We start from the raw sequence: 27,609 nt of genomic DNA, 5'->3' as shown, positions 1-27,609 counted from the left end.
CTCTGTCCCCTGGAACCTGAGGGAAAGCACCCTTGGATTTACCCGAGCAAGCCGCCTTAACCACCAGGCTCTCAGGCGATGGGTGCGACGTTAAAAACTCAGGATCCCCTGGAGCCGCCCTATTCCTTCTTGCGACCGTCTTAGAGACTGCGGGAGCAGAAAAAGGCTTACGCCATACCTCCAATACAGGGTCAATAATGGCCTCATTAAAGGGCAACAAAGGCTCCGAAACTGTAGTGGGCGAATGCAGCACCTCAGTCAGAATATTTGATCTGAACTCCGTAGTTGGCAACTGAAGATCTAGCAGCTCCGCAGCCTTCCTGATGACCGCATGATACGGAGCCACATCTTTTGAGGGTTCATCTGAAGGTGGAGTGATTTCCCACTCAGGAGACAAATCCAGTCCACTAGCCTCCTTAAGCTCCTCAAACACCTCATCAGACTCAACCAGCTCTCCCTCTTCAGCTTCCTCCAAAAGGTACCTCCTTTCATCCCCCACTCTCTGTGCTTCCCTTCTGGATCGAATCCGCACAAGCAGCGTCGGCGGCGCCGTGTTCAAATCCGACGGCGCCGGCACCGACGTTGAACGTGGATCCGCAGGAACAGCCAGCGTCGAATGAGGTCGAGCCGGTGCCGGTGAAGATGGAAGCGGCGTCGATGTCCTCGGCGCCGGTAGATGCCAAGACGGCGTCACTGGAAAAAACGGCATGAAAGAGGCCTGTGGATAGACCTGCGGCACCCCCAAATTAAACGCCATTGGGCCGATCGGACCCGCAGGTGCACCAGTGGTGTACATGGCTCTCGCGAACACCCCATACATTGCATTCAGATAATGCGAGGGGTCCTGACCTGGCCCAGGGAATGCAGGGTACTGGTCAGGCATCACCGGACTCGGGCCAACCGGCGTCGACGGTGGAACAAGCGGCGTCGCAGGCTCAACCGGGACTTGAAGATCTTCAACCGGGGCCGGAGACGGAGCCGGAGACGGAGCCGGAGATGGAGCCGGAGATGGAGCCGGAGATGGAGCCGGAGATGGAGCCGGAGATGGAGCCGGAGATGGAGCCAGAGATGGAACCGGCGTCGGGGATGGCATCGGAACCGGAGATGTAGCCGGAGCCGGCGAAGTCACTGGAGAAGAAGGACTAGGAGAATCCAGGACTGGTGAAGGAGACACGGATTCCTTTCGGCGTCGAGCCGGCGACTTCGGAGCCGAACTCTTATCAGAGTGATGATGGGAAGAATGCCTCCTCTTCTTCTTATGCTTCTTGGTTCGCGAAGCATGCCCCGAAGTCGACTTCGACGCCGACCTCGATCGTGACCTCGATCTCGACTTCCTTCTTCCTCTCTTTTCCTTTTTCATCTTAGCGATGAAGAGCTTCGCCTCCCTTTCTTTTAGAGCCTTGGAGCTCATCTTGCGACAGCAAGAGCAACCATCCACATCGTGGTCGGATGAGAGACACCAAACACAGTCGTCATGTGGATCTGTGATCGACATGTGTTTGCCACATTCCCGACAGGGCTTGAAACCCGACTTCTTCGTCGACATCTTCTTCGAAGAGAAACAGGGAAACCCAGAAGAAAAACAAAGTAACAGTAAAGCTACCAACAGCAATTCCCGAAATCCGTTGGCATCGACGGCGCGGAAAAAAGGAAACTGACGTCATCACGCCGACGAGGTCTTCTTATGGAGCCGGTGACGTCAGCGGAGTCGCGAGCGGAGCCGTGTCTCTGTGACGTCGTCTTCGACCCCATCAGCGTGGACTGCTACAAAAGTTTCCAAATGTTGCTGGCGCAGGGGATATTCACAAGGTGAGGAATCCACTGGCAGATGTATCCATCAGAAAGCTGTATCAGCAGTGGTTGACAGCATTGTGCATGAAGAGCTAATGAAGAATGGCAATTGGTATGAGTTCTAGCCATTGACAGAGGTACGCAAGAGTAAGAGCATTAGGAGCTGATGCTATATAATAGTAGCAACCGTCGCTTGTGGTGATAGGAGCACAAGTTGCAGGGAATGGAAGCGTTAAGACCTGCAGGCACTGAAAGCAAGACTTTATGAAAATAGCAAGGCTCCAAGATATGTAAAACGTTGGATTTGTGGTAACAGCAGGACTCAGCATGACAGCTTCAAAAGTTTCAGAATATGACAGAAGCATCTTAAGTAAAAGAGTGTGACTACACATGTACTGTCAGCTGCCAGGTTGTGTCTGTTCTAAACGGAGGTCAAGCTTCCACTGCTGCCTACTACTGTTAGCAAGGAAAGCATGTATACTGATATCAAGGAGCACCAGTTTTGTGAGGAAAGAAAGCTTGCATTGTAGGGTCCCAATATGCCATGGATATACAAATTCTTTAACAGAGGAAAGCTTGCACTGCTGTCACTTCAGTTGCGAACGTTCTTTAAGGAAGTGAAGCTTTTACTGCTCCTTCCCCATCTGTCACCTGTTCTCTGAGAGGCACACATTTCTACTACAGGATGACATCTACCTGTTCTGCAGGGATGGTTTCACAATTGCTGTCCTGTTTGTGCCCAATCTGTTTGACAACACCTAGGACTGATTTTCCTTCTGCTGTCATGTGCCCAGGACCTATTATTTGTGTTATGGATGCTGCCAATGTCATGATGTGGCTGTGGTATGTTTTTCAGTGATGAGTGGTCTCAGACTACGTCATTGCTTTGATGCTGTAGTGAACATTGGGTTGGTTTAGGGTATTAACCCAGGTGTCAGCCATGCTCAACCGCAGTGGGTCCCTCACCTTTGTAAAAGTAATCTCTTGCCTCTGGCACCAAGCTCAAGCTTTAAAATCCACTCTTCAAGTGGATATTAAAAAGGGGGAGGCATCTGGACTGTGTTTCAGCAGCAGATGTGTTAACCCACAGGACTACACTGCCAGTTTCAGCTTGGCAGAGAGTAGTAGATGGCAGAGCAGGTACCAACTGACTGGATAAGTGGGTCAGCTTGAAGGACAGCAAGGACCAGAGGTTGTGCAGCCAGGGTGCATTTCTACCTAGCCTTTGAAATGTGTATGTGTTTTTGATACAGAGATGTACACCTTTTTTCTCTGTGATTTCCAGCTGCCAGCTGCCACTCACAAATATGGTAACGAGGACCAAGAGGTAAACCACACAAAGACCAAGCGGTCTGAGGCACACTAAGCTTTGAGAAAGAAAGTTTTTGGTGGGCATATTGCCAGGTGCTCTCCATGAACAGTGCCATGTTGATCCTCTTTGTCAATCTGGCTGCCAAATGCCCTGGACAAAAGTCAGGCACGACATTCTGTGAGATGGAATGTGGAGTGTCAGCATCCAGCAGTCCTCAACAGGGCAAAGTGGAACAGTGAACCTCACGTGCCTCCCTGTTCGGTGCTTAATTTGTAAAATACTAAGCCCCAGGGCTGAAGATTTTGCCCAGAAGCCCGTGTGCAGTGCTATTAAATGTCAGCATGGTGAATACCAAGGCAGCATAGTCTTGATTCCACCTCATGCCTCTTCACCCACCATCAGGCATTTTCTAACCCATTATCTCACTCTTTCTGCACTTATTCGTTCTTGCTTTCTTTCTTTGTTGCTGTTATTTCTGCGTTTCTCTTCCTCCTTCTTTCACCCTTTAGTGTTTTTATCTCTCTTGCTCTGGGTCAAAGTCTGATGAGAAAGAATGACCATCGGTCTCCAATAATAGGCACTGGTGTGCCCAACTGCAACCACCGCCTCAAATCAGGCACTGTCCCAAAGTAGTGTACGTCAGGCCCTACCCTAACAGAGACACAGAGCAATCATGAGGTAGAGGAACACCGGGACAGGTTTCTCTGCGTCACTGCTTGTGTTGTACATGGTAGTTTAGAGTAATTGTGTGACTAATAAAGCAACTGTGTGACGTGACATTATTGTCAAGCTATCCCCCTGACTAGTAGCATCAATGCTTGGCCCTTTGCTGACCTTCTGGTGTAGAACAGGCAGCCAGGGAAATTTTCCTCAGAGTCTGCGTGTGGGAAGATCTTTTAAAAGTCCCTTTCCTAATAATAAGCGACAGTGCCACCCACCATCAACCCCTATTTGCCAACATCACTTTCCATGTTCTTAACTCTTAAAAACTCAAAGTATTGACTAAAAATAAGCTACAAGCCCTTTCACCTCCACCTTCCCTGAAGAATACATGATGCTGTTAGCAAATAACTCTGGATTACTTGATGGACACTAAATCATTGTAAATCCATTTAAAAAAGAAAAAAACTCTTTCTCCCGGTTGTTATATTTATATAGCGCTTGCTACCCCTCATCATGGGTTGCAAGCACTATATAAATACAATTACATACAATATGATTAGTTATTTTGAGCCTTTTTTTTTTTAACTTGGAAGCACTTATGTCTCATACATAAAACAGCCCTGATTCCGGCAGGAAACTCGCGATTTGGAAAGCCAACAATGTCCTTATTTTTTCTGTCTTCCGCCTAGAGTTGCCTCAGTTTCAATGTTTGTTAATGGGGAAAAAGAATTCCTGATTTTTACCGAAATGTCCCTCTGTCCAGCTGTAAAAAGTTGGCAAGTATGAGGGTATGCCTTTGGTTAGGAGACTGCAGAGTTTGCCTTTCAAATGCACAAGCGCTCTCATATCCCAGTGCTAATGGGCAAACATTGGCCCTCCTTTAAACAATGGGGAGGGCTCAAAAGGCATTGGCCAGCACACTGAGAGTCCCAACCATGGAGTCTGTGCCCTCGGGTATTGTGAATAACCAGTGATCTCCACCCTCTCCTTTGACACTCCCCAGCAACAGGAGAAGCTGAACGTCTTAGAAAAGAAAATGTTTTTTTTCTAGCTGCAACACCCCTCCCCCCCGCAACATGGGCGGTGGGTGGGGGTATAGAGGAGGAGTCTGAAGCCCTTTTAGCCCAGTGGGCGTAGCGTGCCTCACCTGCACTCCTACCTAGGTTGCAAACTACAATTCGCACTAATTATGGGGCACCTAGAAGAGCACGGAGGCGGAAAATGATTCCCTAAATCTTAACATCGTTTTCAGCACTCTGAATGAACACTGCAATACGTAGCTGTTGAAGCACTGTTTGAAGACGACTAAAAACAGAAATACTTTAATAAAAGATCATTTCTTACCAGAAATCCATCCTGCCACAAACTCTGCCGCCGGCATATTCGCGGAAGGGCGACCTGTGAACAGTTTGAAAGCAGAGAGAAGTTCATGAAATTAGCAAATGTAATTCATAACCAAGTCCGTAGCAGTGCTCTCAATTATTAACTTGAACCCAAGGTTGTAATGTGCGCAGTAGGAGTAGTCGACCAGGTGCATATCTACATTTTATGATCCCCCACTTACAAACAGCAACAGGTCAGGCTGCTTAAGGTCTGGTGTCGTCTGGCAAGGAAGGCATTGTCCCTGGCTCATCATCCGTTGAGCATAGGCGCTGGAAGCAGGGGTGCTGGGGGTGCTGGAGAACTCCCCCCCCCCCTCCCCCAACCAGAGCTTAATTTCAGCCGGTGGTTTCAGGTGCAATTAATCGTCAACACCAGTGCTTGTGAGAGTCTGGCACTAGATGGTGCTTTCTGGTGAAATTAAAGAGGACCACAACAACAGTCAATTATAAATTCAATATACATTAAAAACTACTGTTATCTACTGCCCAGGCCATTCTTATAGCTTTGGGGTCCTGCATTAACTTGGAGGAGTGCAATGGTTAGTAGTTGTGTTGTTACAGTCATTGGGAGTGCTGGAAAAGGCAGTGTGTGGTGCAAGCTGCAGTAAACCTCCTGACAAGAGCCCCACTTGTTTATTTACCAATTAAGCAATGTCCCACACACTCCAGAAATAATCATGCTGGAGTTCAAAAGCAGAATGAGAAATAAAGATGCCTTCAAATGTTGAGGCTTATTTACAAGCCCCGTGCCCCGTCGCTGCGTCACTTTTTAAATTGGAAAAAGGGACGCACCCAGTGGAGCAAGGGGCTTGTAAATAAGCCCCTTTTTAGGTCGAGCTAAACGGCAACGCCATGCGCTGCTCTCTCAGCGAGACTGCTATAGTAAAGTATGGGAGAGAAGCTGCGCCCTTATTTTTCATTGGCTTGTGTCATTGTCTTTAGTCCCTCCTTAGTACAGCCTTGTCTTCATTTGTAACCTCCCATGGCTACTGGCCCTTTCACTTTGGTTGTTACACAGGACCTGTTATTTAGTCTGTAAGCACTATTTACTTTATTGAGTTTCTCTTACTGCAGGGCGGACATGCGCAGCTTCAGCTGAACCCGCTTGTGTTTTTTTAAGCAACACAGTCGCCCCGTAACAGGGGCGCCTGTTTACCATCACTTTAACTCGGCATTATCTCCTGTCTGTTTAACCCCCCCCCCCAACCCCAAGTAAAATGGATTTAGAAATGATTAGCGAATTAAGTCATGTGAATTCTAGGTAGCACACAATCCTGTGATAATGGGCTGAAGCTGACAACAGCAAATCTGTGTTACATGTCATTTGTACCAAAGCCACCTGACCGGTTGTTTTCAAAAGCCTGTTTTATTAACACCACCACCACCAATACCACCTCCACCAATACCACCGCCACCAATACCACCACCACCAATACCACCACCTCGACCACCACCAATACCTCCACCACCAATACCATCACCAATACCACCACCAGCAATACCACCACAAATACCACCACCACCAATACCAATACCACAGCCAGTGCCAATACCACCACCAATACCACCACCACCACCACCACCAATAACACCACCAATACAACCACCACCACCAATACCAACACGACCAATACCACCACCACCAATATCACCACTAATACCACCAATACCACCACCAATATCACCACCACCACCAATACCACCAATACCACCACAAATACCACCACCAATACCACCACCACCAATACCACCACCACCAATACCACCACCACCAAAAACACCTCCACCAATACCACGAATGCCACCACCAGCAACACCACTGCCACCACCAATAGCACCACCACCCCCAATACCACCACCACCATTACCACCACCACCAATACCACCACCACTAATACCACTAGTACCAACATCAATACCACCACCAATACCACCACCACCACCAATGCCACAACCACACCAATAAAACCACCACCACCAATACCACCGCCACCAATAGCACCACCACCACCACCAATACCACCACCACCACCACTACCACCACCAATACCACCATCACCAAACTACTACCACCAATACTACCACCACCGCCAATACCACCACCGCCAATACTACCACCACTAATACCAATGCCATCACCACCAATACCAATACAACCACCAATACCACCATCACCAAAACCAATAACACCACCGACACCACCAATACCACCACCACCAGTACCAAATTCACCAATACCAACACTACCACCAATACCACCACCACCAATACCACCAACACCACCACCACCACCACTAATACCACTACCACCACCACCAATACCACCACCACCACCAATACCATCACCAATAGCACCACCACCAATACCACCACCACCAATACCACCACCACCAAACTACTACCACCAATACTACCACCACCGCCAATACCACAACCACTAATACCAATACCACCACCATCAATACCACCACCACCAATACAACCACCAATATCACTATCACCAAAACCACCACCAATACCAATAACACCACCACCACCACCAATACCACCACCACCAATACCAAATTCACCAATACCACCAGTACCATCACCACTACCACCAATACCACCACCACCAATACCACCACCACCACCAATACCACCACCAATACCACCACCACCACCAATAACACCACCAATACAACCACCACCACCAATACCAACACGACCAATACCACCACCACCAATATCACCACTAATACCACCAATACCACCACCAATATCACCACCACCACCACCACCAATACCACCAATACCACCACCACCACAAATACCACCACCAATACCACCACCACCAATACCACCACCACCAATACCACCACCACCAAAAACACCTCCACCAATACCACGAATGCCACCACCAGCAACACCACTGCCACCACCAATAGCACCACCACCCCCAATACCACCACCACCATTACCACCACCACCAATACCACCATGACTAATACCACCACCACCAATATCACCACCACTAATACCACTAGTACCAACATCAATACCACCACCAATGCCACAACCACACCAATAAAACCACCACCACCAATACCACCACCAATACCACCGCCACCAATAGCACCACCACCACCACCAATACCACCACCACCACCACTACCAATTCCACCATCACCAAACTACTACCACCAATACTACCACCACCGCCAATACCACCACCGCCAATACTACCACCACTAATACCAATGCCATCACCACCAATACCAATACAACCACCAATACCACCATCACCAAAACCAATAACACCACCAATACCACCACCACCAGTACCAAATTCACCAATACCAACACTACCACCAATACCACCACCACCAATACCACCAACACCACCACCACCACTAATACCACTACCACCACCACCAACACCACCACCACCACCAATACCATCACCAATAGCACCACCACCAATACCACCACCACCAATACCACCACCACCAAACTACTACCACCAATACTACCACCACCGCCAATACCACAACCACTAATACCAATACCACCACCATCAATACCACCACCACCAATACAACCACCAATATCACTATCACCAAAACCACCACGAATACCAATAACACCACCACCACCACCAATACCAAATTCACCAATACCACCAGTACCATCACCACTACCACCAATACCACCACCACCAATACCACCACCACCACCAATACCACCACCAATACCACTACCACCAATACCTACACCACCACCACCACCACCACCAATGCCACAACCACCAACACCACCACCAATACCTCCACCACCAATACCAATACAACCACCAATACCAATAACACCAACATCAATACCACCAACACCACCACTACCAATACCACCACCACCAAAATCAATACCACCACCTCCAATAGCAATACCACCAATACCACCTTCACCATTTGCCAATACCACCCCCACCACCAATACATCGCCGAAGAAGCGTGCCACCACTGCTGCTGTTCGCCGTCGCATCATCGAAGAAGCGCATCGCATCACCGCAGAAGCGTGTCGCAGGGCCTATCGTGGCTCAGAAGTTACCGAGTTTGCTGCACGGTCTTTGGGTGTGCACGCATCGCATCCACCGTTGTCGCATCACATCAAGACACCATTTTGTCGCATCGCACCGGATGGTCACATCACATCGAGGCACCATCTTGTTGCATCGTCACTGGGCCGCAGTAAGAATCGACGCATCAACTCCCCACACAGTAAGGAAGCGAGCCTCAACTCCCCTGCGCAGCAGTAAGGAACCGATGCATCCACTTCCCTGAGTGTAAGGAACGGCGCATCAATTTCCCTGCGACCCTTTTGCTTGTTTTGCTTGAAGCGTCTAAGGTACTTTGAGAGTAAATAGTCGCATTTACCATCTACCTTGAACTAAGCTATATGTACCATTTTAAAGTCTATTTTTGATTACAGTATTGTGGATTGTTGTTGTTTGGTCTAGTGTTAAGTCTTTTAAAGATCACTTATGTTTCTAAACTGGTGTGGTGTCCATTTGTGGTGTTTTCACTGTATTACTGTATGTGTTCACAAATGCTTTACACACTGCCTCTGAGATAATGCCTGTCTGCTCGTGCCAAGCTACCAAGGGGGTGAGCAGGGGTTATTTTAGAAGTGTAGCCCCTTACCCTGACTAGAAGCAAGGGTCCCTATTTGGTCAAAGGTACCTACCTTTCCCAACTAGAGACCCCCAGTTCTAACAACCACCAATAACAACACCTCCGCCAATACCACCACCGCCTCCTCCAATACCACCGATACCACCACCACCAAGACCACCAACACCACTACCAATACCACCACCACCAATACCACCACCAGTACCACCACCATCACTAATACCACCACCAATACTACCACCATCACCAATACCACCACCAATACCGCCACCACCAATACCAATACCACCACCACCAATATCAATACAACCACCAATATCACCACCACCACCAATACCAATACCATCATCACCAACACCACCACCACCAACAATACCACCACCACTAATACCACCACCACCAATACCACCATCAAAACCACTACCAATACCAATACCATCATCACCAACACCACCACCAATACCACCACCACCGATACAATCACCACCACCAATACCACCACCAACAATACCACCACCACTACCACCACCAACAATACCACCACCAATACCATAATCACCAATACCACCACCACCAATACCACCACCACCCATACAATTACCAAAAACAATACCACCACCACCCATACCACCACCACCAATAATACCACCACCACTAATACCACCACCACCAATACCACCACCACCACCAATAACACCACCACCAATACCAATACCACCACCACTACCAATACCACCACCACCTCCAATACACCACCACCACCAATACCACCACCAACACCACCTCCACATCATATCACCACCACCACCAATACCACCACACCTACCAATAACACCACCACCACTGTTGGACTTGGCCCTTTTTGCAGGGTCATCCCTGAACTTTTTTGCCTTCCTCCTGTGTTTTCTCTGACCTGTTTTGTTGGTTATATGACTCTGGGCACTTTACCACTGCTGATCAGTGCTAAAGTGCATATGCTCTCCCTATTGTAAAGTGATGTATTGGATTACTGACTCCATGATTGGCTTATTTGGTTTACTTGTCAGACCCTAGTACAGTGCACCGTGTGTGCCCAGGGCCTGTAAATGAAATGCTGCTGGTGGGCTTGCAGCACTGATTGTGCCACCCACTGGAGCAGCTTGTAAACTATGGCTCAGGCCTGCCATTGCAGAGGCTGTGTGCAATCTGGGACTGCCATGTCGATTTGGCAAGTGCACACACTTGCCAGTCCCCAAACCTATCCTTTTCTACATGTTAGCCACCCCTAAGGTAGGCCAAGGGCAGGGTATGTTGTATGTGAAAGGTAGGACATACCCTGATGTGTGTGGCATGTCCTGATAGTGAATTACAGCCATTTTCATTTTTCACTATTGCAATGCTACCGGCCCCCATAGGCCAGAATGGGGAGTTTGATTATAACATCTTATAATCCTAACTGACCCAGGAAACAAGGTAGAAATTCGAGTTTAGTATGCCTGAACTCAGAATGTTTAAATACATCTTTTAGTGTGGGTGATTTTTACATTATGTGTTTGAAAATACCACTTTTAGAAAGTAGTTATTTCCTTACCTAACCATCCAGCCTGGCTCTGCTAGGTTGGGTATTGCATGTCTGGTTTGTGAGTGACAGGGGCTGGGGTGGCTCCAGGAGACAGGGTGAGTCAGCACCAGGCTGAATAGACCTATCTGCCATGGGAGAGAGGGGAGGAGTAGCACCTGGGCCTGAATAGGGCTGTGCCTGCCTTTCACAATCCTGGCTCCACCTCCTGTGGTGCGTCTGATGACCTTGGCCCACACTGCCAAAGGAAGAAGTTGTGCACTGGCAGAATGCACCCAGAACTGGTTTGGACTAGGTACAGACACTCTCTGCCTTCAGAGACAAAGGATTTGTGTGTATAAAAAGGGGAACCCAGACCCCAGAACTTTAGATCACTTCTGGGAATCAAGACAAACTTTTACCAAGGAGAAGAACCAAGGAAGCTGAAGGAGGAGACTGCCCCTGTGCTGTGCTGTTGGAGTTGGACTACAGTGGTTACTTTATTGCCAAAGAAAGGGGAAAAGGAACTTTGTGTGTACCTTTACTATCTTGAGGAAGATCTCCAAGGCCTTGAAACTGAGCTTGCCTCCTGTTCTGAAGACTCAAGGACACAAAGACTTCACCACCAGCTCCCCCTGAATTTCCTTGCTGGGAATTCTACTTGCAGAGAGGTGCCTACTGTTGTCAGCGCCCTCTGAGAAGACTGTGTGTTGCTGGAAGCTGGAAGCGCGACGCAACGAGGAGAAGCGTGTCGTCGCCACAGTAGTTGCCGTCACATCGCCGAAGAAGCGTACCGCCGCTGCAGCTGTTCGCCGTCGCATCATTGACGAAGCACGTCGAATCACCGGAGAAGCGTGTCGCCGCAGCAGAGGTCGCCGTTGCATCACCGGAGAAGCGTGTTGCAGGGCCTGTCGCGGCTCAGAAGTTACAGAGTTCGCTGTACGGCCGTCGGGCGTACACGCATCGCATCCAACGTTGTTGCATTGCATCAAGATGCCATTTTGTCACATCGCACCGGATCGTCACATCGCATCGAGGCGCCATCTTGTTGCATCATCACCGGGCCACAGTAAGAATCAACGCATCAACTTCCCACACAGTAAGGAAGCGAGCCTCAACTCCCCTGTGCAGCAGTAAGGAACAGACGCATCCACTTACCTGAGTGTAAGGAACGGCGCATCAACTTCGTTGCGACCCTTTTGGTTGTTTTGCGTGACGCATCTAAGGTACTTTGAGAGTAAAGTGTCGCATTTACCATCTACCTTGAACTAAGCTATTTGTACCATCTTAAAGCCTATTTTTGATTACAGTATTGTGCATTTTTGTTTTTTGGTCTAGTGTTAAGTCTAGTAGAGATTACTTATTTTTCTAAACTGGTGTGGTGTCCATTTGTAGTGTTTTCACTGTATTACTGTATGTGTTTACAAATGCTTTACACACTGCCTCTGAGATAAACCTGTCTGCTCGTGCCAAGCTACCAAGGGAGTGAGCAGGGGTTATTTTGGAGGTGTAGCCCCTCACCCTGACTAGAAGCAAGGTCCCTATTTGGTCAAAGGTACCTACCTCTGCCAACTAGAGACCCCCAGTTCTAACAACCACCAATACCACCACCAATACCACCAATAACAACACCTCCACCAATACCACCACCGCCTCCACCCATACCACCGATATCACCACCACCAAGACCACCAATACCACCATCACCAATACCACCACCACCAATACCATCACCACCAGTACCACCACCACCGCTAATACCACCAATACCAATACCACCAATACCACCACCACCAATATCATTACAACCACCAATACCAATATCACCACCACCACCAAGACCACTACCAATACCACCATCACCAACACCAATACCACCACCACCAATACCACCACCACCACCAAAACCACCACCACCCCCAATACCACCACCACTAATACCACCAATACCACCACCACCTCCACCGCCACCAATACCACCACCAATTCCACTAATACCTATACGACCACCACCAATACCACCACCACCAATACCACAGGCAATACCACCACCAATAGCAATACCACCCCAAATACCACCACCACCAATCCCAATACAACCACCAATACCAATATCACCACCATCAATACAATTACCATCACCAACACCACCAACACCAATACCACCACCACCAATGCCACCACCAATACCATTAACACTAATACCACCACCACCAATACAACCACTAATACCACCACCACCTCCACCACCACCAATACTCCCACGACTTCCACTAATACTAATACCACCACCTCCACCAATACCACCACTACCAATACCACCACCACCAATACCACCACCACAAATACCACCACCAATACCACCACCAACAAAACCACTACTACCAATACCACCACCAATATCACCACCACCAATACCACCACCAATACTACCTCCACCAATACCACCACCACCAATACCACCGATACCACCAATACCACCAACACCAATTCCACCACCACCACCACCAATACCACCATCACCACTACTACCACCAATAACACCACCAGCAATACCAATGCCACCACTAGCACCACCAACACCACCACCACCAATAGGACTAATACTACCAATAACACCACCAATACCACTACCAATCCACCAATTCCACCAATACCATCAAAAATACCACCAATACCACCATGACCACCAGCACCAATACCACCACCAATACCACCACCAAAACCAATACCAATACCACCACCACCACCACCACCAAAACCACCACCATACCAATTACAAACCCAATACCACCACCACCAATACTCCCACCACCAATCCTCCCACCACCAATATCAGCACCACTACTACCACCACCACCAATACCATTACCGATACCACCACCAACACCACCAATACCACCACCAATACCATCAATACCATCAATACCACCACTATCAATACCCCTACCTTTGCCACCAATACCACCACCAATAACACCACTACTATCACCACCAATACCACCTCTAAAAATACCACCAAAACCTGTACCACCACCACCAATACCACTACCACCAATACCACCACCAATACAACCACCACCAATACCACCAATATCACCAATACCACCACCACCACCATACCACCATTACAAATACCACCAATTCCAATAATACTACCCATACCACTAATTCCAGTACCACCACCATCAATACCACCACCGCCAATACAAGTACCACCACCACTAATACCACCACCAATACCAGTACCACCATCACCAATGCCACCACCACCATCAATACCAACACCACCAATACTACCACCACCAGTAGCACCACCGCCACCACCAATACCACCACCACCAACACCACCAATACCACCATCACCAATACTGATACCACCACCTCAGCAAGGGTCCCTATTTGGTCAAAGGTACCTACCTCTCCCAACTAGAGACCCCCAGTTCTAACAACCTCCAATAATAATACCAATAACAACACCTCCGCCAGTACCACCACCGCCTCCACCAATACCACCAATACCACCACCACCAATACCACCACCAATACCACTAACACTAATACTACCACCACCAATACAACCACTATTACCACCACCATCACCAATACTACCACCACCTCCACTAATACTAATACCACCACCAATGCCACCACTACCAATACCACAACCAATACCACCACCATCAATACTACCACCACCAATACCACCACCACCACCACCACAAATACCACCACCAATACCACCACCAACAAAACCAAAACCACTACCACCAATACCAATACAACCACAAATATCACCACCCCCAATACCACCACCAATACCACCAGCACCAATACCACCACCAATACCACCACCAAAACCAATACCACCACCACCAAAACCACCACCATACCAATTACAAACCCAATACCACCACCACCAATACTCCCACCACCAATACCACCACCAATAATCCCACCACCAATATCAGCACCACTACTACCACCACCACCAATACCATTACCGATACCACCACCAACACCACCAATACCACCACCAATACCATCAATACCACCACTATCAATACCCCTACCTTTGCCACCAATACCACGACCAATAACACCACTACTATCACCACCAATACCACCTCTAAAAATACCACCAAAACCTGTACCACCACCACCAATACCACTACCACCAATACCACCACCAATACAACCACCACCAATACCACCAATATCACCAATACCACCACCACCATACCACCACTACAAATACCACCAATTCCAATAATACTACCCATACCACTAATTCCAATACCACCACCATCAATACCACCACCGCCAATACAAGTACCACCAATACCAGTACCACCATCACCAATGCCACCACCACCATCAATACCAACACCACCAATACTACCACCACCAGTAGCACCACCGCCACCACCAATACCACCACCAATACCAACACCACCAATACCACCATCACCAATACTGATACCACCACCTCAGCAAGGGTCCCTATTTGGTCAAAGGTACCTACCTCTCCCAACTAGAGACCCCCAGTTCTAACAACCTCCAATAATACCACCAATAACAACACATCCGCCAATACCACCACCGCCTCCACCAATACCACCAATACCACCACCACCAATACCACCACCAATACCACTAATACCACCACCACCAATACAACCACTATTACCACCACAATCACCAATACTACCACCACCTCCACTAATACTAATACCACCACCAATGCCACCACTACCAATACCACCACCATCAATACTACCAACACCAATACCACCACCACCACCACAAATACCACCACCAATACCACCACCAACAAAACCAAAACCACTACCACCAATACCAATACAACCACAAATATCACCACCCCCAATACCACCACCAATACCACCACCACCGACACCTCCACCACCACCACTAATACCACCACCACCAATAGCACCACCATCACTACTACCACCAATACCACCACCACCAATACCACCAATACCAATACTACCAATACCACCACCAGCAACACCACCACCAATAGGACTAATACTACCAATACCACCAACACCACCACCAATACCACTACCAATCCACCAATTCCACCAATACCATCAAAAATACCACAAATACCACCATGACCACCAGCACCAATACACCACCAAAACGAATAACAATACCACCATCACCAAAACCACCACCATACCAATTACAAACCTAATACCACCACCACCAATAACACCACCACCAATACTTCCACCACCAATACCACCACCACCAATACCACTACCACCAATACTCCCACCACCATCACCACCAATACTACCACCACCACCAATACCATTACCAATACCACCACCATTACCACCACGACCAATACCATCAATACCACCACCACCACCACCACCACCACCACCACCACCATTTCCACCAATACCACCACCAATAACACGACCACCCATACCACCAATACTACCACCACCAATACCACCTCTAAAAATACCACCAATACCACCACCACCAATACCACCAAAACCTGTACCACCACCACCAATACCACCAATACTACCAATAGCACCAATACCACCACCATCACCACCAATATCACCAATACCACCACCACTACAAATACCACCAATTCCAATAATACCACCAATACCACTAATTCCTATACCACCACCAATACCACCACCAATACCACCACCACCACTAATACCACCACCAATACCAGTACCACCATCACCAATGCCAACACCACCATCAATACCAACACCACCAATACTACCACCACCACCACCACCAATACCACCACCACCAATACCACCACCAATATCAATACTACCACCAATACCACCACCAACACCACCAATACCACCATCACCAATACTGATACCACCAGCTCAGCACCTCTCGCTCACTAATAATAGCAGGGGCACTGTACGAGGCCAGAGCTACAGCCAAGACCATCCCTCCCTCCCTCCATGCCTGCCATAAAGCACAGCCTGCCCTGCACCAGGAAGTGAAGCCAGGGCCCTACTACAGCGGGAGTGTTTTTTATTAGTCCAAAGATAGCAATGACATTACGCAATGCACACTCAAATCACGGAGAGGGCAGGAAATAGCCCCCCCTCTTCCTCCTGAGCCGCGACAGTGTAATTACGAAATTTAGCTGCGAAATTAATTTATTTTAGTTGCAGTTTCCCGAAAAGTAAATCTTTGCGTTTGCCTGTACAGCGGACAGCGATACCACGCGGTTTGGGTCACAGAGCTCAGATGTTAATTGTTTCGTTCCAATTTTCCCGAGAGGTAATCTTGGCCAAACCCGCCGGGGACGGATCGATTCATGAGGTCGATAGACAGGCCAGGGGGCTGTGGAGCGTTTCGCTCAGCGCATAGGGAAAAAGATTTATGCATGCAGTTGTTAACTTTTATCATGGCTACAGCCCTGAATGCATGCATAGATTCGGTGACCGAGCTTTCCAGACCATGTGTCTGAGGGCAGTTTTCTCTTACTGGTAGCAAACATTTGTGCTCCTGTTTAGCGTGTGGAAATACTTTGAAGTGTCCGTCTCAGTGTAATAGCTTTATAAGCACCGTATTTTCTCCACATATTAGGGCCTTGTGGGCTGTGAAGCTACCCATATTGGTACAAGTTTTATAACAATATGAGGTAACTGAGAGGGGTAGGTTTGGAAGTGGTTGTTTTCTTTGGGGAAACACAGGTGAAAGGATGTGATTGAAGCGATAATGTTACCCGCTGATAAATGCACAGGGGCATAAGTTCTCAACTTGGAATGAAATAAGTGCTCTTTATAAGGCACTGTAGTTCCCACCACATATTGCCCTGCGAGGCTTCAAATGTTGGTACACATGCTGGGGCCCTTATGGGCCTCTTTTGTGAGGACGCCTGGTGGTGTCATGGTGTTTTGCACTGGAGCGGGGTTGGTGTCCACCGCCATAGCAGACTACCTCTTGGGCCCAAGTCGGACAATCACACAGGGTGAGGGGTCCGTTTTGGTTGTGTCCGTCAATGTCTCTTGGCCAAGGAAGGAGGTGTGATTTCTCGGTTATTGCCTGCTCAGGGCCCGGTCAGGCTGACCTATTGTGTGAGTTCCTTGTGTGGCCATGGGGCACTGCCTTGCGGCCGGTCGGGTCCCCGTCTGGTCCCTTTCGGGTCCCCGTCTGGTCCCTGAGTTGCGGCAAATTGAAGTTGCTTTGTCTTCGGGGCAGGTGGCGGTCCCAGTGCCCGGGGATGTAGTTTGCTTGTTTTCCAACTACTTAGCTGCAATCAGAAATGTCTCGTGATTCACCGGCCGGGGAAGAAACCTGTTTGGCGGCATCTTGGCAACCTCTGTGGAAATCTAAAAGAACCCAACACAGATGATTACGAGAAGCACAAGCCAAAGAATAAAACACTCTAGTCTACAAAAAAGAAAGCGGTTATTTATAAAACACAGCCATCCTTTTCACTGCCACATTTATTTAATTTGTTCATAAGGTGATTGAGTGCATACCTTTAACCCAATCTTTTTAAATGTCTGCAATATATTTCAGGGCCCCCTTGTACCGTGTCACAGCGTTGCTCTTAAAAACGGATACTTTTCTGTCTTACACCGGTCGTAGGGGTGTATGTATATGTTTGAAACCTCTACACCATGGCAAATGGGGCCAGGCGATGACTGGAAGGAGGTTGTTCCACGCCGTAAAAAGCCAGATCGTGGCCTTTTGTGCCCGGTCCAGTCCAAACCGGAATAAAAATCTTAATACAAGGTATTACCAGCCCAACATATGTATATTTACATTCACGCGCCAGCGCTGAGGCTGGTACTGTACAAAATAAGAGACACCTCAGAACTAGTGCGAGGTGGATGGGATTTACTACATCTCAGATGACTTTACACCAGGACTTAAGCAGGTGCTGAGACGGGTCCCTATCGGGCTCTCCAATTTCACCCTCACCCTCAGGGTGAAGTAAAAAAAATTTTTTAAACGTAACTCTGCAGCAGTACCACCCTTCTCTGCCTTTGAGGGAAATTAAAAGAGACTTGTTTTAGTTCGTTCAGTCTCATCATTTCAGAACTTAAGCATTTGCAATATTATATACAAGCCATAGTTGTTGTCTATTTACCTTATGCAACTAACAACCATTGATAAAGCCAATGGTCCTGACTTCTTGTAGGTGTAATGTTATGTGTATTATATATATCTGGATGCAATGACAGAAGTAGCAAAGTGTCGGGCGGCACACTATGCTAAGCACAGATTTTAGTATACTTGTTTTTAAGCAGTTTATCATGATAAGCGTTATTGTATTGTCTGCAATTAAATGCAACCCGAGATCGGAAGCAAAAACGAATTTACAGCGTTTTTCAGTGAAGAATGTATTAAGCCTATTTGGAGTGAGAGTATGGGGTGTGGTAGCGAGCATTTTGTGCTTTTTCACGGGCCTCCCATTTTGTTTTTAAGGACCGTGGACTGCTGTTTTGTGCGGTTGCGATGGGTGGGTTGGCCTGTTTACGCCGCCGTAGGTTCACCCGCTGAACATGTCAGTGTTTTTAGCAGGTTTGTCTGTTGGTCGAGTCTCACCTGTGCGACTGGAGGTCATCGCCCCCACAATTCACAGGGTTGCGGTTGTGCCAGTGTGGCAGAGGGAAGGGCAATTTGTTTGGAGTTGCATGGTGTGATAGGCATGTGAGCGTCAATTTGATGGTTCGATGCATACGGATGTCCAGATTGCGGAAGGCTTGGCCATGGGCAAGGGCAGGGTAAGGGCTCTTCTGGCGTAATGGGTCCCCCATGAGCAAAGGGGTACATCACAGAGCCAGGCACGGGAACATCAGCTGGTACGGTGATTTTGCCCTACACTGCCGTACCCACCCTCTTTCCTCTCAGAGGGATACTGGTGGGAGGCCTGAAGCTTGCACCACACATTGCTCCTGCCACTGATAGTAACAACACAACTACTAACTCTCACACTCCCACAAGTGACAATTCGGCCTATTTCAGTCTCCCTAAGCTATAAGAATGGCGCTGGAGGCAGGTAACAGGAATCTAATTAATATAATATTAATGATTAACTGCTGTCGTGATCTTCTATAATTTAGCTTGGCTGCGCCACCTTGGGGCAGGCCATCACAAGCTCCGGTGCCGAGCACCGGAATCCACCGGCTCAAATTAAGCACTGCTCTCTCCCCTCCATGAAAGGAGGGCAACTCATTGCGCTTAGCCGGTGCCCACCATAAACACCTGGGGAGGGCCTCACACCTTGATAACACTAGCACAGTCACCTCGTGAGCAACTAGATACGGAAGCGGGACTCGGGTGTGGGTGTCGGGTGTACCAAGATATTGCTGTTTGTAGGCACATTGGCAGTGAATAAATTCCCTGCCCTACCCGATATCTATGTTATTGGACCTCTTGGTCTTAAAACTTTAGTTTTAACGGCACATGGGGATTTTCTTGAAGGAACAATTGTCATATGATCAACCGAAGAAACCAACCTTCAGGAAGGCAAGGTCCCGACAGTGAGGATAGTTACCAAATCATAGTCATGGCTAGGTCGTACTTTCCTTCCAGCCTGATGACCCCTTGCGCAAGCAGGTCAAATGGGGTTTTGAAAAGGGCATAGGATGGGTGAGGGAAAAGCGAACCTGTGCAGTTTTATGTTGTGTAACGTATATGACCGGGAAAGAGTGTGAGCAGAACAACACAGTAGTTGACAGAACATGGGAAATGCTTTACGGGTTCTGTTTGGCCCCCCCATGCTCCAAACAGACAATGCGCGCACACCTGGGGGGCATTGTGCTTAAATGCTGTCCCCTCAATTGGGTCTTGGCAGGGCATAGTCAAGAGTTGGGTGCTACAGATTTTCCACTCTCTGAGGTGCAGTGCGTCAAGGTGTCGCCAGGCGTTTTCTGGAAGGTCATGCAAGTGCTCTAAGTGAGAAGTATCCAGGTTACTTGCAGTATGGTAAAGGGATCCTTGCGAGACCCTCTATATGGGGGCTGCGTTAGAACATATACTGGAAATCTCAGTCTGATATTGATGTCAGTGAGCCTCTCACATTGTCATGTTTACCCTCCTGGGGAGTGGGAACAGATGTGTACAGCAATTTACAGCAGGTGAAGGGGTATTTCTACCACAGCCGGGCAATATTCGGACAACCACCACACTAAGCTCCGCCCTTAGTTCAAGTAGGGTCACCCAGCATCCCTACCCTGTTCTGTTTGATACACGGGCACTGGTCACACAATTGGATCTAAGGCGACCAACTTAAATTTGACAGGCAAGTTCAAATGTTTCACATCACAGCCTGTGAAAACTCAACCACCTGTGCAGCATTTATTTGGTTAGCTCAAAAGGGATCAGGAGGGGTCGTGGTATTGTCAAAGCAAACCTGGACCTCTTCATATGCTAGGTTAGACCCCATGATCTTAGAATCTAACCCCATTGGGTTCTTCTACCATTCACCCCCCCCCCCCCCCGAGGTTGTCAAATTATTATCCCTTATCCAGCGCCAACATGCCTAGTGGAGCACGTGTGCCTCACAAATGCACAATTATGTTTGCACTATATACAGATAACGAGAAGAGAGGAAAGTTAGGCGGGTTGGTTGTAACCCTTACTTCCACCTGCACTGGCACATCTTGTAAGGAGTGGCTGGGCAAAAGGTATTGCCCACTGCCAGGCAACGTTGACTACTCACCGACACTAAGCTGAGTGTTTTAAGTTCTTACATTCACAGCTCTATAATAGGCCCTGGCAGTTGTCAGCGCCTTGAATTACCAATATTACAACCAGAGAGGTTCAGATGGGGCACATGGGTTTTCCATGCAGCACGGCCCTCGCCGTTCACAACACAGGGCTAATTCACACACATTATCACTGTGGGGGAGCAATTCAGGTACCCCCAGCTAGCAGATCCAGTCAGGTACACATGCTGGGGAGGTCGAAGGGGAGTACTTGCACTAATTGTAACATTTGACAATGGCTGCTAACTCCGTTCTTGGTCAGTCGGAAAAGGAAAACAGTGTGTAGATACCGCATGCCTTATTAGTCATTCTAAGGAAGGGACTGACTGGTGATACACAATAGGCAAGTACCCACTCGTACTGGATTATGGCACAACATTGGTTCAACTGGAGGTATAAATAATTCGGGGAGGTGCAGACCTACTGGCCAGATAACGGGTATGTGCGCTCAGAAATACCTGGGTACAACAGGACGCTTAAATTATTGTTGGAGACTGCTTGCTTTGAACTGGTCAGCCAGGCGGGTAGGAGTGGTTGCCCGGTAAAAAGGTCCAGGGTTCTCTAAGGTGTGAGACAGGAGAAGAAGCTGAATACTGTAAAGAAGAGGCTGGGGCAAACAACACAGCTTAAACTGTAAAAGCAAAATTCCTGTAAGAAAATAGGGATAAATGACAAGTACATGAGGACTCCCTTGTTCAATGTCACATATTTCTAAGCTCATCGGTTATTTGACCCTTTCCACAGCATAGTGGGATAGTCACCAAGGTGGAACAGGCTATTGGGTATGCCATGCCAGGACAGTGACACACACTTCACACAAACTGGAGCATTTATAAAGGACAAGTGCTGGAAACACAGACTGGGGTACGTGTGACTCAAAAATCCTCTTCACCCTGCCCGGATTGCCAGTCAAGCTAGGCCGGTTTAGGAAGGTGACATCTAATAGGGTGCGACTGTCTCATGTGGGGTAACAAGGTATTAAAGCACTAAAAGCCTACAATGTATTAAGAAAAGTTGGCTTGTCCATTATTCAAGCAAAGGCAGGTAGCCCTACTTAAGTACTTACATATATAGGGGTGCTGCGACTCCAAGGAGGCCTGGCCCTTTGCCCTTCTGGTGAGGGTTATTTACTGATTTATGCTGACAACTCGCCCGTTACCAAATTTCAGGTTCAGCAGGTAATGTAGGCAGGCTTTACAATGTCAGGCAATGCGGGTCCTGGCAAGCGCTTTTGAAGTCACTCATTCAGGATACGGGCAGTAACTGCAGCTTTCAGGGTAGGCATGTAAGTGGAGTTCCTCATGCAGGTGGGACGATGGGAATCCCAATGTTTTAATGGGACCTCCGTACGTAAGCCGCCCAGGGGAGTGGCTGGAGGACAGGTTCAGTGAATTATGTACAGTGCGTGCATGGCCTTTCGTGCGTCTTGAGAGTGGCACGGAAATGGAGGCATGGGTATTTCCACCACTGAGTTAATTTGGTTGGGGGTCCCAGGCATGCGCCGGTACAGCTTGCTGTAGAAGCTGCGGCACAGTGTGGGGGGGGGGTCTCCCTTCCCAACATTTTGGTCATACATCTGGGAGGAAATGAGTTGACTTGCCCGGGTAGGAGGGCACTGCTGTAAGAAATGAATTCCTCCATGTGTAAATTTAGCGCCCATTTGGGGGCATGGGAGTTATGGTGGTCGAAGAGGACCCCACGTTTAGTGTGGCTAGGGGCCCAGTCAGGGGAAGCCGTGGAAACCTCACGCAGGAGAGGTAACAGTGCCATGCGCAAATTCACAGAACAGAGGGGATTTGGCTTTATTAGACATGGTGCTGCATGCCAAGTTGGGAGAGGAGTTGGCCTAACGGCTAGGGTGTCGACCTCGAATCTAGGGAACTGGGATTGAGTCTCGGCAATGATGCTGAACATCCTGTGATTCTGGGCAAATCACTTACTCTCCCCGTGCCTAACCAAAAAAAAAAAAAAATGAATGTTTCCTCATGTAATGCAACTGGTGCTATGTAAAGCGCTCTGATGCCCAAATCATGTCAAGTTTGCGCTATATAAAACTCTGCAAAATAAATAAAAAAGTCCACAGAGTGTGCTGAAGAGGAAGAGGTTCTCCTTGCTAGAGTGGGCATGAACTTTTTTTTTGGGCCTGGGCGAGGCAATAATCTGACTCTCTGGGGGAGGAGGGATCTGTTGCAAGAAATAAAATCCTCCATGTGTAAGTTAAGCAACCAATTGGGGCATGTGAGTTATGGTGGTCAGAGACAACCCCTCGTTTAGAGTGGCGCGAGGAGCCCGGTCAGGGGAGGCCGTGGAAACCTCGCGCAGGAGAGCTAACAGTGCCATGCGGAAAGTTCACTGAACAGAGGGGGTTTGGCTTTATCAGGCATGGCTTGCGCATGCCAAGTCCACAGGGCGTTTTGAAGAAGATGTGGTTCACCTGTCTAGAGTGGAAATGGACTTGTTCTTACTGGACCTGGGGGAGGCCCTGGAATCAGCATGATGTAGCTAAGAATGCCGGCCTTGGTGGGAGGCCCAGGTTGTAACGGTGGCCACACCCAGGGCTGTGGTGGAGTTATAGGGTGATCCAGAGGCTGAAAGGTACTCAGGGGTACCTCGAGAGCACAAAGGGTGCCAATGCCAAATATTCCCAGGAAGTCCTCGCGCTGGACTCTGGAGGAGCGACGGCGCCCCGTTAGTCCTACGGGCGGTTGTAAACCTGAGCAACTGGGGGTTGCCTGGAACGCTCCGCCCCCCTCGGGGGCGTGAGTAATGGGGTGGACTGGCGAACCACCGGTGGGAGTGGTTACCCCTCCCCCAAAATTGGTAAGCACTGATTGACTAAGGCCATGGTGTAATTTGACTCATCAGGTGGGCAGGCGGCGGAGGGGCTGCCTGTCCTTGGATCGCCCGTAAGCTAACCCACCTTGTTGGCATATTTGGTATGCAAATAAACATGCAGCAATTTTCTCTACGAAAAAGGTGTCTTGTCTGTTTATTTCTTCAGGAGATTGCTGTAAGGGGGATGGGGAGTGTTGCTGATATTGGCACAATGCAGCTGGAGCACTTTTTTTTTTCAGGAGAGGTTTTGCCAGTAAATAGTACAATCATGTCTGCAGTTATCTCCTTGGGACTTACTTTTCTACATTTGGTCATTAGGATATTTGTACTTCGACTTGCATGTTACAGTATTCTCTCCTCTTCGACATGCCCATACTTCATCGGAGAATCCGTTATGGCGCCTTTGGAGGAGTCACGGTTTTGCCTCAGCTGCTGAAGAGTGGGGCGGTGATGGAAGGCTAAACACTATTGTTGTTCTACGGAACGGTGTTGTATACCCCAGGGCCGCCTTGCGAGAGAGTTGCAAGCGATTAGGGTCAGTTACTGCTTGTGAAAGTCTCAGCCACTGTCCAGGCAATCAGCCGTGCCACATTGCAATCTATTTTTTTTGTCCACTGCATAATGCCAGAACCTTCTGCAAATTAGCCTTGGTCTTGCTCCAGTTTGAAAAGTCCAGTCTGAACTTACAGGCCACATCTCAGTGTTATGGTGATACCCTAAGTGTAGGATGGCCCGATTTTCTATACCAAAAACCGGGACATTCCGACGACATAGAAGTAGGACTATATTTACAGACCTCTTCCACATAGGCCCCGAGAATAACATAGGTAGAGCAAAATGATACCATGATTTTATTTGGTACCACCTGATTATAAGCTGTTTATATTTCCCCCAACTAATTTTACTGGGATTGGGAGAACCAAAGTCGATGTTTCTCGTTGGTAAAACAAGCCAAAAATGCATGACACTTTGGCTGAACGAGCCAAGTCTCATTAAACTTTTTTTGGACTAGAAAAAAGCTCTTCTTTGTCTCCCATACGCCTCTTAACCTCTCGCTCAACCACCACCATACCACCAGACCCGCACATAGATTTACCACTTGCTCCGAGCAGATGGTAAATAAATGTGATAAAACCCCAAGTGGTTTTACTCGTAATTGTATAGTACTGGTGCAAAATTACCACAAGGTAACAGTAAAACCATGTGATGTTATACTTATCCCAGTACTATGCAAAATATATAGGTATTTTCCTAAAATAACAAAGCCAGAGACAATGTTACATACATAAGACCATTATACTGTTAGTTAATACTCATTTCACAACATTACAGAGGCATTTGTATGGAAATCACAGAGAACATTGCATTCTTGATTACATCATGTTCTGATCCATATTAAATGCCCATTTACGGCATAAAAACACGGCAATGACTAAGACATGACAGGTTTAGGGCTGTGAATGTTCTAGTTCTTTTATTTTATAGCCACACCTGATTTGCAGGGCACAAAGGAACACTTTTGAAATTGCTTTTTTAGATGGCACCTGGCACAAAACGAAGACATTATATGTTAAGTTCAGCAGCTACCCTCTATGCAACACTTGTTTTGGAGGCAACAAATGCGGTATAGAATATCCACAAAAGAGGGTCTGATTTATGAGCAGCATTTTAAGTGCAGATCTCTGGCTGCCCTGACCCTGCCTCAAAACAGGGACATTTATTGGCTTTGGGGAAAGGTATCGGGACACTAGGACATACATCCAAAATTCGGGGACTGTACGGGCAAATACTGGACGTCTGGTCAACCTAGTGGCAAGGGAATCTCTAATCCCCTTCAAAGTGCAGGCAGGTGCCGCCTGCACTGTGAAAACACTGAGTGGCTTCAAAGCAGCCGCTCCTTTTTTCACAGGAATGTGCTGCCCCCAGGTCAGCGCGAGTTTGCGGCTGCCCCCAGGGCAGCGCATTCCATGTAATAGGGTGCACTTTCCTTGTTTCCTTGTTTGCACAGGTACTGTTGTAAGGTGCGCCAGGTGCAAACAGGGAAAGTGTGCCCTTTATATAATAGGGCCCCTGGAGCGGAGGTTCCTTTTATTGAATGTCTTTGGTGATTTTATTCCTGATGAAAAGCGGCCGTGTTTCATGTATTGCTTTATGGATGATACAAAGCAGTTTGGATCTGGATATTCTGGAAACCACTAAACAATGTAGGGCCCTCAATGCAGGGTAGATGTGGGCTTGTTGCTTTACATATAGGAGTAGTCTGGCAGCAGAGTTGTAGTCTTTACATAGTCGATAAAGATGATCCGTGGTAGAGGCCACTGGCATAATCATGTTAAGACAGTGGAAAGATAGATAGTAGCCTGGACCTTGTATGAAAATTCCAGCTGCGGAAATATGTGTCGCAGAGTTTTCATAGTAATAAAGCTTGACCTTTCTAATTTATCTCCTTGGGCATCATTGATAGCTTGGAGTCCATGGTAATTCCAAGGTTTCTTACTTCCTTAGATACTTAGGAGGTGGTCCCAATTAGTCATGCTAAGCGGCGAATGGGTCATAATTTTTTCATTTGCCACGTGACTATTTCTGTTTTGGAAGCATTTAATTTGAGACGGCTCCATGTCACCCACTGATCAACAGCTCTGAGGCAAATGTTTGAGTTTCC

General features: G+C 48.0%; 1 protein-coding gene across 5 annotated transcripts in view; it reads right to left on the bottom strand.

The window, feature by feature from the left end:
* SLC25A45 (solute carrier family 25 member 45) overlaps positions 1–27,609 on the bottom strand; it is a 227,318-nt gene that overhangs the window by 148,337 nt on the left and 51,372 nt on the right. For 4 of the 5 annotated variants that reach the window (XR_014968647.1, XM_085625507.1, XM_085625509.1 and 1 more), the window contains exon 2: positions 5,111–5,164. Coding sequence is in view for 4 of the 5 variants with exons in the window: in XM_085625507.1 (XP_085481633.1) it covers positions 5,111–5,147 (37 nt within the window). In the remaining variant the exon portion in view is untranslated. Of the gene's footprint in view, positions 1–5,110; positions 5,165–22,570; positions 23,108–27,609 lie in introns of those variants that run through there. The other variant, XM_085625508.1, reaches the window with a different exon arrangement.

The sequence above is a fragment of the Triturus cristatus genome, chromosome 9 (genome assembly GCF_964204655.1).
Source record: "Triturus cristatus chromosome 9, aTriCri1.1, whole genome shotgun sequence".
NCBI lineage: Eukaryota > Metazoa > Chordata > Amphibia > Caudata > Salamandridae > Triturus > Triturus cristatus.
This window is presented reverse-complemented; position numbering and strand designations above follow the sequence as displayed.